General features: G+C 43.8%; 2 protein-coding genes across 2 annotated transcripts in view; both read left to right on the top strand.

Moving 5' to 3' along the window:
- The first annotated feature begins 4028 nt into the window (after positions 1-4028).
- Positions 4029-4865, top strand: LOC117800986 (probable phosphoglucomutase, cytoplasmic 1). The gene has a single exon (XM_034653614.1). The coding sequence runs from the start codon at positions 4263-4265 to the stop codon at positions 4848-4850; it is 588 nt and encodes a 195-aa protein (XP_034509505.1). The 5' UTR covers positions 4029-4262; the 3' UTR covers positions 4851-4865.
- A 3133-nt stretch (positions 4866-7998) lies between these two features.
- Positions 7999-13420, top strand: part of PGM1 (phosphoglucomutase 1) — a 63409-nt gene continuing 57987 nt past the window's right edge. Inside the window, exon 1 of the mRNA XM_002917698.4 lies at positions 7999-8474. Coding sequence (XP_002917744.1) covers positions 8229-8474 — 246 coding nt within the window. The 5' untranslated portion in view covers positions 7999-8228. The remainder of the gene's footprint in view (positions 8475-13420) is intronic.

The raw sequence follows: 13420 nt of genomic DNA on the forward strand, positions 1-13420 counted from the left end.
AAATTGCATATGCATGCCATTTGTTGTTTATTGCATTTATCAGAGATTTATATCCTATGATAAACACATTTCTTTAAATCACTATAGTTGGAATGCAAGTGATGATTTGTAAAGGGTGAAGGTAAAGCTGTCTTCAATGAATACTGTATTTGGAAATGGGATTGACCAAGCATTGTACATTTATCTAGCAAGGACTTAACCTACCTCCCATTTATACATATTTGTATATCAAGACAGAGAAATCATTAAAGCTTTTCACAGAATTGCCAACTGCTTTTTTTTTTTAATCTAGATGAAACCTGACAAAATTCTGAACTTACAGGAAGACTCCTAAATGGCATATTAATAACTTGCTGAAGAAGTAAATCTTCCTTGCCTTTGAATGGAACCTAGTAGATTTGAGTTCAGGTTTATGCAAAGCTGGAAGGCTTATGGAAGAAACATCTAAATCTTCCTCCTGGTTTGATGTTCCTGAAGAAATTCTCTTTCAGAGGTAGAAAAGCCTAATTTTTTCACATGGCAGTTACTGTCCTTTAAATGTTGGAGTTTCTCGGACCTCAGTGACGGACTTCTTTCCTTTCTTTTTTTTTTTTTCTTCTGTACTCTGTATTCTCTAATAATCTCATTTGTTCTCAAGTTTTCAAATGCTATCTATATGCTAATGGATTATAAATTCATATCACTCTGCCATGTCTCTTTTCTAAGCTCTAGACCTCTATAACACTTCTTTCTGTACCTCCTTGTGGATGCATGACAGAAACCTCAAACTTTATGTGTCCAAAACAACTCATGATACTGTACCACCCTCCAACTCCACATTTCTTCTAATAGTCCCAGTCTCAAATTGCTAGAAGACACTACTCCTTTTCACTCACCCTATACATATAATCTATCAGCAAGTGCTGCTGATTCCACTTTCTGAAAATATCTTGAGTCTATTCACTTCTGTCCATCTCCGTTGACTTTGACCTAGTACAGTCTACCATTTCCCCCTATCTGGTTTCAATTCATTTTTTCCCTTTCATTCATTGGCAAGGCAGCCAGAGTGATTACTTAAAAATGTTATTATGACTGAAATATTCCTCTGTTTAAAACCCTTTTGGCATACTATGACAGGGATAAACCTTGAAGACACTATGCTAAGTGAAATAAGCCAGACCAAAAGGACAAATATTGTATGATTCCACTTATATGAGACTAGAATAGTCAAATTCATAGAGATAGAAAGTAGAATAGTGGTTTCCAAGAGCTAAGTGAAGGAGAAATGGGGTGTTATTATATGAGACCAAGGGCCATTCTGACTTGTTCACCTAACACCTTTCAAAGAGCTGGTGCTTAGCAGAAGTACAACACATTTGTGAAATGAATGAATCAATGCGTGAATGAATGCATACCATCTGAAGGATAAAGGATAACTTATCAGTGAAAAAACATGAGAATTACCACCTGAAAGAGGTACTAAAAAGAAAGCAAATAGTGGAGTTTTCCCCCCACATAGTGTAGTTTCTTCTCCCCTCTCCCCAAGTTTTTATTTAGATTCCAGATAGTTAACACAGTGCAATATTAGTTTAGGTGTAGAAATTGTTTATAGAAATAATAGATTCTCCATAGAAAGCATGAAAAATCTAGATAAAGCATAAAGGGGAATATAAAAATACCCTCTCACATAACCCAGAGGTAATCACTGTTATATATCTTGATGATTTCCTTCTACTTAATCACTGTTATATATCTTGATAGATTTCCTTCTAGTCCTTTGCATGTGTTTTTTTTTTCTTTAAAGATTTTATTTTTAAATAATCTATCTCCCCAACATGGGGCTCGAACATACAACCCCAAGATCAAGAGTTGCATGCTGTACTGACTGAGCCCAGCCTGTAAAGTATTTCTTTATATGGATATACCACAATTTGTTTATTGATTCATTTGCTAGGCCATTTCCAGTTTTTGGCAATATTGAGCTGCTATAAATATTCACAAATTATATATTCTTTTGTATGAACATGTTTTCATTTTTCTAGGGTAGACAGGCAGAGATGAGATTGCTGGGTCCTATGGTAAGTGTATGTTTGCCTTTTTAAGAAACTACCAAAGTGCCAAAGTATTTTCCGGAGTGGCTGTACCATTTTGCGTTTCCATCAGCAATGTATGAGAGTTTCAGTTTCTCTGCATCCTCCTTAGCACTTGATATTGTGTTTTTTATTTTAGCCAAATTTGAACCCACTACTTTATAATAATGAATTATCAGTTACTGAGTACTTATTAGTACTATGCTAGGAACTCTATATTCAGTATCTAAAGGAATCCACACAACTGCAAGGTAGGTATTTCTAAGACTCTGTGATTCTATGCTATATTTTCATTTTGTGGAGTTAGGCAGCTTTGATTACCTTCATCATTCTACCCTCAGTTCTCTGGTTTATAAAATGGGGTTGATTATAGTACTTAATTCACAAGATGATCCTACTCTGTGAAGCTTTGTGCACTTCAGTGTAAATATTAGAAATCATTAACAACAGTCCAGGATTCAGTTTTCACATGTTATTTGCCGCTGAAACTCATACTGGGGTGCCTGGCTGGCTCAGTTGGGAGAGCATGTGACTCTTGATCTTGAGATTGTGAGTTCAAGCCCTATGTTGGGTGTGTAGCCTACTTTAAAAGACAAAACCCGTACCTATATTTACATACCACCTATATCAACCTGAGAATCAGCAGCTATATGCATCCGTCAGCCTCTCTGCTTGATCAAGATATACTAATTAACCATTAAAGGGGCATGAACAGAATCAAATTCACAGGCTAATGATAAGTTCTAGTTTTGGAATTAGGGAAGGGGAGCTATTTTTCAGGGCCATTATGTTTCAGGCACCATGCCAGGTGCTTTGCTTACATAAGCTGATTATGATTTAATCTGTTTGGACTGGAGCCTGTGTAGTTTCAGAAGTGTCTCAGGTGATTCTATTGTGTACCCATGATTGAGAAATACAGACAAACCCCCATTAATTCTTGCAGAAACTCTCTAAGGTAGGTTTTATGTTCATTTTATTGTAAAGAGATGGATGCCCATTGTTACTAGCTTTCTCCAGGTCACACATCTCATAAGCAGGGGGAAAAAGCTGTGGCTTTTCTACAAATGACATATTTCCTGAGCAGAGCAGACAATCACTCTCACCAAATTGAGGGGGATGCAAACCAAAAGAAAAGAATCAACATTCCTACTTAATAATCAAGTCTCTTTCGTTGACTCTCTATCCTCCATGAACTCTTTCAGTCCTTCTTCATCTCTTCACCAAATTTCTACTACATAAATAACTGGCTTGTTTTGATGATGAATAATATTATACTCAGCCTTTCCTTATATTTGTGCCTGTATCTATCAAGCCCTCCCTGTACATTTCCTAGTTATCAAACCTGGTGACATGGCAGGCAAATCATGGTGAGAGCCCTGGTTTTGGAGCCACACCCACCTGAGTTGGCCTCCTGTGTATACTTATCTCTGTGGCCGCAATAAGCCATTTAATTTTTTGAATCTCAGTTTTGTAAGCATGAAATAGTGAAAAATAAAACTTGTACTTTAGCAAGGATTAGAAACATTATATTCAATAAAACTTAGTTATCAGTATACCTACCCTAACCATGGAAGTAAAGGGTTTGGTTCATCAGTAAACACACGGAAAGTAGTGGGTCGAATTAGACCTTGGGAGTTGACTCCTTTTTCTGATAGAAATACCCTAATATTTGGAGAATATAAAGAATAAGGAGTCATGAATCTACCTAAGGCTGGCACTTCTATCCCTCAGAACAGGTTTCCAGAAAGTTATTTACACATGATACTCTAGCCAAAAACCACAGGAAATCATTATACTCTGCAATTTTCCCACTCCCTCTCCAACTGTTGCCCTATGGCAGAGTCCCTACCCCAGGTTCTGCCTTTCCATTTAGGGGAGGAGCTGCGTATTTCATTTTATAGTGGATTGGCTTACGGGGGTGGGGTGGGATGGGGAAACGAGAGGCTCCACCCACTGCACTAGAGGCCTGGAGGTGGGCGCTCCCTTTGCCCTACCCCTCGGACCTGAGAAGCGGGACCAGCGGCGAAGGGAGGGCCCTGTCCCCTGTCCCTTTAAGGAGGAGGGCCGAGCGCAGCCGAGAGAGCTGGCGTTGCCCCTGCCCGGTCCGAGCACGCACCCCAGAGCAGTTGCAGCCACAGCTCCGGCCGCCCCTCGGTTAGAGTCCGCTCCAGCCCCAAGAAGCGAGTCGCCACCATGGTGAAGATTGTGACGGTTAAGACCCAGGCGTACCCGGACCAGAAGCCGGGCACGAGCGGGCTGCGGAAGCGGGTGAAGGTGTTTCAGAGCAGCACCAACTACGCGGAGAATTTCATCCAGAGTATCATCTCCACCGTGGAGCCGGCGCAGCGGCAGGAGGCCACCCTGGTGGTGGGCGGGGACGGCAGGTTCTACATGAAGGAGGCCATCCAGCTCATCGTCCGCATCGCCGCCGCCAACGGGGTAAGGGACGCGCCGACTCCTCCGTGGCGTGCGCCCGGCGCGGGGCCGTGCGCTACGTGCGGCCGGTGTCGCCGCCCGCCTCCTGCCGGGTCCGGCCCGGCTACTTCCGCGCGCGGCAGCCCGTCTCCACCCCCGCCCCTCTGGGCTCGCTCTTCCCAGCCCGGAGGCCCCGCGGAGGTCGCTGTGTGCTGGAAGGTGGCCACGGGGGCTCCTCCGAGCTGCTCGGTCGACTCACCGGGGGCGGGCGAGCGGGACTTGACCTTGGGAGGGCGGACCTTCCGCCTCCTGCTCCGCCCTTCTTTCTCCTCCTCCCTTCCCCTCCCCTCCTCCTGCGGCCTTTGACATTTACAGTAACCTTTCCGGTGATTGAAGATATGGTTTCAGCGCAGGGTGCAGTCACCTTAACCGGGAAAGGTTAGACCGCCTCTGCCTTGCTTAGAACCCCTCGCAACCCGCCCGGTTCCCTGCTATTCTCGTCTGGGACTGGCGCTTCTCACTGGCACGGAGCCCGACGCCGTGGGGCAGGGGCGGCGGGAGCGCCCGCCCAGCTGGTGCGTGAGGCCCTTGGGGCTGAAAAGGAGGTTGCAGAGTCTTGCGCCCCACGCCCTAGTTTGCGTTGGGACAGAGCTCCTGCCCTTGCACGGCCTGGTTGCTGGTGCGCAGGCTTTTGAAACGGCTAGTCTTTGCCCGGTGGTGCTTCTAGATCTGTTCCATCGAGGAGTTGGAGCTGAATTTTCATTAGAACAGAAACTGCGTACCCAAGGGCACTCTTATGCAAGCCCTTGAGGCTGGCCAGGAAACTAATGCAACACCTTGGCTCGTCCCCCTCCCCACTTTCCTCACCAGCTAAGGACCGTTAACTGACTTTATGGGCAGGATAGGCGAAACTCTGAAATAGATTTTTAAGTACACCTGTTAGATGAAAAGGTGAATTTATAAAATAGGTAAGTTGGGGCCGATTATTCACTTTCAGAAAAAGTGTTCTAATGAGTTTTTCTTTCTGTATTTAAAATAAGCTTTGACTTCTACCCAACTCTTCTGGAACTCATTCCCTTTAGTAATATTTTTATTCATTTTAGTAGTACTTTATTTATCTTTGATATTTAAGTGTCACTTTGTCAAGCACTATGAAAAGCATTATACATGCGGTATCTCATTTATGCTGTGGCCTTAAGAAGTCAATGCTATTATGGGCATCTTCAAGTTGCCAGTGAGAAAACTGAAGCCCAGGCAGGTTAAAGAGGAACTGCAGTTGTAGTACCCAGAATCTAACATTGACCTGCCAGTTCCAACTTCTGGGAATAAAGGGACCCTTGAATCTATGAAGATCTATTTTCCGGTCATCTGTAAATTCTAACCTGGGCCTGATCTTCATCTGCCTCCCTGGATCAAACATTTATAAGCATGAGGTAGAGAAGTTCCTCTGGATAGAGTATGCTCTTGAGTTTTCAGACAACCACAAATTCCCTTGAAAGAAGAGCGAACAATAGTTGTATGCCAGTAGATCCTTTCAATTCCTTATCACCTATGTGGAATATACATTTCATTCATTCATTGAACAAAGATTGAACCTATATCATGTGCAGAGAAATGTGTGGAATAAAGAGACAATTCAGACACAAGACTCGTCCTTAAGGAGCTTGTTGACTNGTGTTTTTTATTTTAGCCAAATTTGAACCCACTACTTTATAATAATGAATTATCAGTTACTGAGTACTTATTAGTACTATGCTAGGAACTCTATATTCAGTATCTAAAGGAATCCACACAACTGCAAGGTAGGTATTTCTAAGACTCTGTGATTCTATGCTATATTTTCATTTTGTGGAGTTAGGCAGCTTTGATTACCTTCATCATTCTACCCTCAGTTCTCTGGTTTATAAAATGGGGTTGATTATAGTACTTAATTCACAAGATGATCCTACTCTGTGAAGCTTTGTGCACTTCAGTGTAAATATTAGAAATCATTAACAACAGTCCAGGATTCAGTTTTCACATGTTATTTGCCGCTGAAACTCATACTGGGGTGCCTGGCTGGCTCAGTTGGGAGAGCATGTGACTCTTGATCTTGAGATTGTGAGTTCAAGCCCTATGTTGGGTGTGTAGCCTACTTTAAAAGACAAAACCCGTACCTATATTTACATACCACCTATATCAACCTGAGAATCAGCAGCTATATGCATCCGTCAGCCTCTCTGCTTGATCAAGATATACTAATTAACCATTAAAGGGGCATGAACAGAATCAAATTCACAGGCTAATGATAAGTTCTAGTTTTGGAATTAGGGAAGGGGAGCTATTTTTCAGGGCCATTATGTTTCAGGCACCATGCCAGGTGCTTTGCTTACATAAGCTGATTATGATTTAATCTGTTTGGACTGGAGCCTGTGTAGTTTCAGAAGTGTCTCAGGTGATTCTATTGTGTACCCATGATTGAGAAATACAGACAAACCCCCATTAATTCTTGCAGAAACTCTCTAAGGTAGGTTTTATGTTCATTTTATTGTAAAGAGATGGATGCCCATTGTTACTAGCTTTCTCCAGGTCACACATCTCATAAGCAGGGGGAAAAAGCTGTGGCTTTTCTACAAATGACATATTTCCTGAGCAGAGCAGACAATCACTCTCACCAAATTGAGGGGGATGCAAACCAAAAGAAAAGAATCAACATTCCTACTTAATAATCAAGTCTCTTTCGTTGACTCTCTATCCTCCATGAACTCTTTCAGTCCTTCTTCATCTCTTCACCAAATTTCTACTACATAAATAACTGGCTTGTTTTGATGATGAATAATATTATACTCAGCCTTTCCTTATATTTGTGCCTGTATCTATCAAGCCCTCCCTGTACATTTCCTAGTTATCAAACCTGGTGACATGGCAGGCAAATCATGGTGAGAGCCCTGGTTTTGGAGCCACACCCACCTGAGTTGGCCTCCTGTGTATACTTATCTCTGTGGCCGCAATAAGCCATTTAATTTTTTGAATCTCAGTTTTGTAAGCATGAAATAGTGAAAAATAAAACTTGTACTTTAGCAAGGATTAGAAACATTATATTCAATAAAACTTAGTTATCAGTATACCTACCCTAACCATGGAAGTAAAGGGTTTGGTTCATCAGTAAACACACGGAAAGTAGTGGGTCGAATTAGACCTTGGGAGTTGACTCCTTTTTCTGATAGAAATACCCTAATATTTGGAGAATATAAAGAATAAGGAGTCATGAATCTACCTAAGGCTGGCACTTCTATCCCTCAGAACAGGTTTCCAGAAAGTTATTTACACATGATACTCTAGCCAAAAACCACAGGAAATCATTATACTCTGCAATTTTCCCACTCCCTCTCCAACTGTTGCCCTATGGCAGAGTCCCTACCCCAGGTTCTGCCTTTCCATTTAGGGGAGGAGCTGCGTATTTCATTTTATAGTGGATTGGCTTACGGGGGTGGGGTGGGATGGGGAAACGAGAGGCTCCACCCACTGCACTAGAGGCCTGGAGGTGGGCGCTCCCTTTGCCCTACCCCTCGGACCTGAGAAGCGGGACCAGCGGCGAAGGGAGGGCCCTGTCCCCTGTCCCTTTAAGGAGGAGGGCCGAGCGCAGCCGAGAGAGCTGGCGTTGCCCCTGCCCGGTCCGAGCACGCACCCCAGAGCAGTTGCAGCCACAGCTCCGGCCGCCCCTCGGTTAGAGTCCGCTCCAGCCCCAAGAAGCGAGTCGCCACCATGGTGAAGATTGTGACGGTTAAGACCCAGGCGTACCCGGACCAGAAGCCGGGCACGAGCGGGCTGCGGAAGCGGGTGAAGGTGTTTCAGAGCAGCACCAACTACGCGGAGAATTTCATCCAGAGTATCATCTCCACCGTGGAGCCGGCGCAGCGGCAGGAGGCCACCCTGGTGGTGGGCGGGGACGGCAGGTTCTACATGAAGGAGGCCATCCAGCTCATCGTCCGCATCGCCGCCGCCAACGGGGTAAGGGACGCGCCGACTCCTCCGTGGCGTGCGCCCGGCGCGGGGCCGTGCGCTACGTGCGGCCGGTGTCGCCGCCCGCCTCCTGCCGGGTCCGGCCCGGCTACTTCCGCGCGCGGCAGCCCGTCTCCACCCCCGCCCCTCTGGGCTCGCTCTTCCCAGCCCGGAGGCCCCGCGGAGGTCGCTGTGTGCTGGAAGGTGGCCACGGGGGCTCCTCCGAGCTGCTCGGTCGACTCACCGGGGGCGGGCGAGCGGGACTTGACCTTGGGAGGGCGGACCTTCCGCCTCCTGCTCCGCCCTTCTTTCTCCTCCTCCCTTCCCCTCCCCTCCTCCTGCGGCCTTTGACATTTACAGTAACCTTTCCGGTGATTGAAGATATGGTTTCAGCGCAGGGTGCAGTCACCTTAACCGGGAAAGGTTAGACCGCCTCTGCCTTGCTTAGAACCCCTCGCAACCCGCCCGGTTCCCTGCTATTCTCGTCTGGGACTGGCGCTTCTCACTGGCACGGAGCCCGACGCCGTGGGGCAGGGGCGGCGGGAGCGCCCGCCCAGCTGGTGCGTGAGGCCCTTGGGGCTGAAAAGGAGGTTGCAGAGTCTTGCGCCCCACGCCCTAGTTTGCGTTGGGACAGAGCTCCTGCCCTTGCACGGCCTGGTTGCTGGTGCGCAGGCTTTTGAAACGGCTAGTCTTTGCCCGGTGGTGCTTCTAGATCTGTTCCATCGAGGAGTTGGAGCTGAATTTTCATTAGAACAGAAACTGCGTACCCAAGGGCACTCTTATGCAAGCCCTTGAGGCTGGCCAGGAAACTAATGCAACACCTTGGCTCGTCCCCCTCCCCACTTTCCTCACCAGCTAAGGACCGTTAACTGACTTTATGGGCAGGATAGGCGAAACTCTGAAATAGATTTTTAAGTACACCTGTTAGATGAAAAGGTGAATTTATAAAATAGGTAAGTTGGGGCCGATTATTCACTTTCAGAAAAAGTGTTCTAATGAGTTTTTCTTTCTGTATTTAAAATAAGCTTTGACTTCTACCCAACTCTTCTGGAACTCATTCCCTTTAGTAATATTTTTATTCATTTTAGTAGTACTTTATTTATCTTTGATATTTAAGTGTCACTTTGTCAAGCACTATGAAAAGCATTATACATGCGGTATCTCATTTATGCTGTGGCCTTAAGAAGTCAATGCTATTATGGGCATCTTCAAGTTGCCAGTGAGAAAACTGAAGCCCAGGCAGGTTAAAGAGGAACTGCAGTTGTAGTACCCAGAATCTAACATTGACCTGCCAGTTCCAACTTCTGGGAATAAAGGGACCCTTGAATCTATAAAGATCTATTTTCCGGTCATCTGTAAATTCTAACCTGGGCCTGATCTTCATCTGCCTCCCTGGATCAAACATTTATAAGCATGAGGTAGAGAAGTTCCTCTGGATAGAGTATGCTCTTGAGTTTTCAGACAACCACAAATTCCCTTGAAAGAAGAGCGAACAATAGTTGTATGCCAGTAGATCCTTTCAATTCCTTATCACCTATGTGGAATATACATTTCATTCATTCATTGAACAAAGATTGAACCTATATCATGTGCAGAGAAATGTGTGGAATAAAGAGACAATTCAGACACAAGACTCGTCCTTAAGGAGCTTGTTGACTGCATAATAGGAATTTTAGGGGTCCAAATGGAAAGTTGTCCATTTGGGAGTAATGTGGGATGGAAAGGAAAAAATTAGGCTAGGACTAAAAAAATAATATCCTTAAAACTTCATCCCCTTTTAGCTACTGCCCTGTTGCTTTTCCCCATTTTGGCCAGTGGCCATCACTGATTTTTTACCCATTCACTTACCACCTCACTGCAATCTGGCTTCTGCTTCCTCCACCACTCCACCAAAATTGCTCTTGCCAAGGTTAGTAATGACTTTCTGGTTGCTAAATCCATTGAATACTTTTTAAGGCCTTATTTGCCTTTTGTTGCCTTTGGCACTACGGGTTTTGCATTTTTAAATCCTCCTTCCCTTACCTTGATCACTGTCCTGATTCTCACACTTTTTGAGAGTTCCTTCCTGGTCTGCTTGCCCTATGCACACCCTAGCTTTTCCCTAGGTTTCTGTCCTCAGCTTTCTGCTCTTCCATTTTGTTCCCTCTGTCTCTGTCTGTCTCTGTCTCCTCACCAGGGATTTAAGTATGCTACTCCACACTTCTGATGTGAATCAATTCAGATAGCATGTTCCAAAAACTTTCCCCAGAAACCTTACTCTGCCACTTTCATTCCCTTATGAAGTACTCCTTTCTCATAGTACTTCCCTTATGAAGTACTCCTTTCTCATAGATACCTCTGGAATAGTTTAATCAAATCCCAGTGAAATTATCTTTACATGTGACACTACCCCTAGAAAGTAAACTTCTTCAATACAGAGTCTGGTTTTATCTGTATTTGTAGTACCTAGAACAGTGTAGCTTTCAGTGAGTCCTTGTTTAATTGCCCTGAATTGTGAAGGATGAGGAATATACTTTAAGTTAAGCAATTTCTGGACACCTGGTTGGCTCAGTCAGTTAAGTGTCTCCCTTTGGTTGGGTCATGATCCCAGAGACCTGGGATCGAGTCCCGAGTCCCACATCAGGCTCCCTGTTCAGTGGGGAGCCTGCTTCTCCCTCTGCCTGCTGTTTCCCCTGCTTGTGCTCTCTCTCTCTCTGACAAATAAATAAATAAATAAATAAATAAATAAATAAATAAATAAATAAATAAAATCTTCAAAAAAGAAATAAGCAAATTCCAGCACTTAAAGCCAGTGTATAGTTTGTTCTCTTCAGACATTAATTATGTTGTGCTAAGTACTTGGGATACAAAATATTCCTGCCCTCAGCAAAAATAAGTGTAGAAGGGGAGGTAGACAAGAGTAAACAGAAACACAGTGTGTTAGGTGTTACTGTTTGAGGTATGTGCCAGGTCCTGAAGGGGGGAGAGCATGGAGGGCTGTAGAGGTATCCCCTGCTTTTCGAAAGTTTGTCTTATGCCACTTCACTTTTATGAAAGACCTACGTTAAGTGCCTGTTTTTGCAAATGGTAAACCAAAAGAAATCTGAAAAGGACTTTTGCTCTTATGAAAAAAGGTGAAAAGTGAAAGTGGAGGTGAGCATTTATTGTGCAGGGAGCTTTTAGAGATGCAGCAAGGACCCACCCCCAGCAGCAAGAGTGGCCCCACCAAGGGCCTTCCCAGAGCTACATTCAGCATCTCAGCATCAAGCTGCCAGAGCTTTGAACTGTGCCTGTGAGCTTCTGGGCTTTATCTTATTCTGTGAGCCCATTAGCAAGATGTTTCCTAAGGTATCAGAAAACCTTAAGAGGTTTATTTCTGGGGTCTGAGAACACAAAAAGTGATAGCTGAATTGAGGCTTAAAGGGCCAGTTGCAATTGCTAAGGTGGATTTGTCGAGGGGAAGAATTCTAAGCAGGAAAGAATAAAAATATAGGAGTTGGAGACTGTTGGGCAAGTTAGCTGATTTCTCATCCTTTCCCCCCTGCCTTGTCTGTAATGGTTGGAAATGATGAAACATACCCAGGGAGGTTCTTGTGAGGATTAAATGAAACAACATGTTTAATAGTACCTGCAGTTTCTTCTCATGTGGAAGCTGATTGAATGACACTTGTGGGGGAACCTCATGATAGGCCTGGGACAGGACTTTTGTGTTATCAGTGCTCTGTCCATAAGGGGACACTAAGTTAATCAGGCCCAACCTGATGCAGATATTAACACTTCTTCCCCTATGATATCTTCATAGATATCAGCATTGTCCCCCACCTCTACCCTCAGTGGCCCCAGCCAATATAGAGGGATTCCATGTTACTCAGAAGCCAATTGGGTTCAAGTGCCAAAAACCTAGCTCAGATTAGCACAGTGAGGAAGGAATTTATGGGCTCGGTTACTGAGAAGTCTAAGACATACCAGCGTAGACAACTTAGTTCAAACCATTCCTGGTCTCTAAAAATTGCTCTTGGGCCCAGTGATCTGCAAATGACCAGTCTTAGGAGTTGGGAAGAGTTTGAACTCACAAGTAAATGAATGTTCGTGTATTTGAAGGATAGTTCTTCATTATCTTCAGCAAAATAAAATAGTTTGTGGTAACTTGTGAGTAAACAGGTTTTCTTTCATCAATTCACAGGGGTTCTTGTGCCCTGGATTCCTTTGTTTTATTTATGGACCCCCATCTCAGAATAATTTTATTTTAAAATAAATAAAATATAAAGGATTACAAAAGAAATAAAAATTGTATTGGAAATAAAATTATCAAAACATTAACCAAATTTGTGATACAGCAAGATATGTAAACTTCTTTATTGACACATTAACAAAATTTAATGGAAGGTCTAATACTATCTTACTTTAGAGTAGTGATAAGAATAAATGGTATTTTGATATATCTGTAATCTTAATATTTTGAGATAACTATAATATGATATGAAAATATCTGCGGTTTTTAAAAGATTTATTTATTTATTTTAGGGAGAGAGCACAAGTGGGGGGGGAGGGTGAAGGGGGAGAGTGGAGAGAGAGAATCTCAAGGAGACTCCCTGCTGAGCCTGACAGGAGGCTGGATTCCACGACCCTGAAATCTTGACCTGAGCTGAAATCAAGAGTCAGATGCTTAAGGGACTAAGCCACCCAAGGTGCCCCTGAAAATATCTGTGATTTCTATTGATGACAAAGTCCCAGGTGGTATTAGTAATGGTAATAATAATAATGCTGTGGTTTATTGCCTAGCTTCATAATTCAAGGGAATGCTAAATTTCATTTAGAGGTTAGTTAAAATATTTTGTTTGTTTTGCCGTTGAAACTCACAGACCCCACTGAATTCTACCAAGGGACCTCTTGGGGGTGGGGTCTAAGGATCCCGAGTTAAGAACCTCTGTATTAAACAAACGATCCCCTTTTATTTTTTTTATTTTTTTTTTTAA

The sequence above is a fragment of the Ailuropoda melanoleuca genome, chromosome 2 (assembly GCF_002007445.2).
Source record: "Ailuropoda melanoleuca isolate Jingjing chromosome 2, ASM200744v2, whole genome shotgun sequence".
Lineage (NCBI taxonomy): Eukaryota > Metazoa > Chordata > Mammalia > Carnivora > Ursidae > Ailuropoda > Ailuropoda melanoleuca.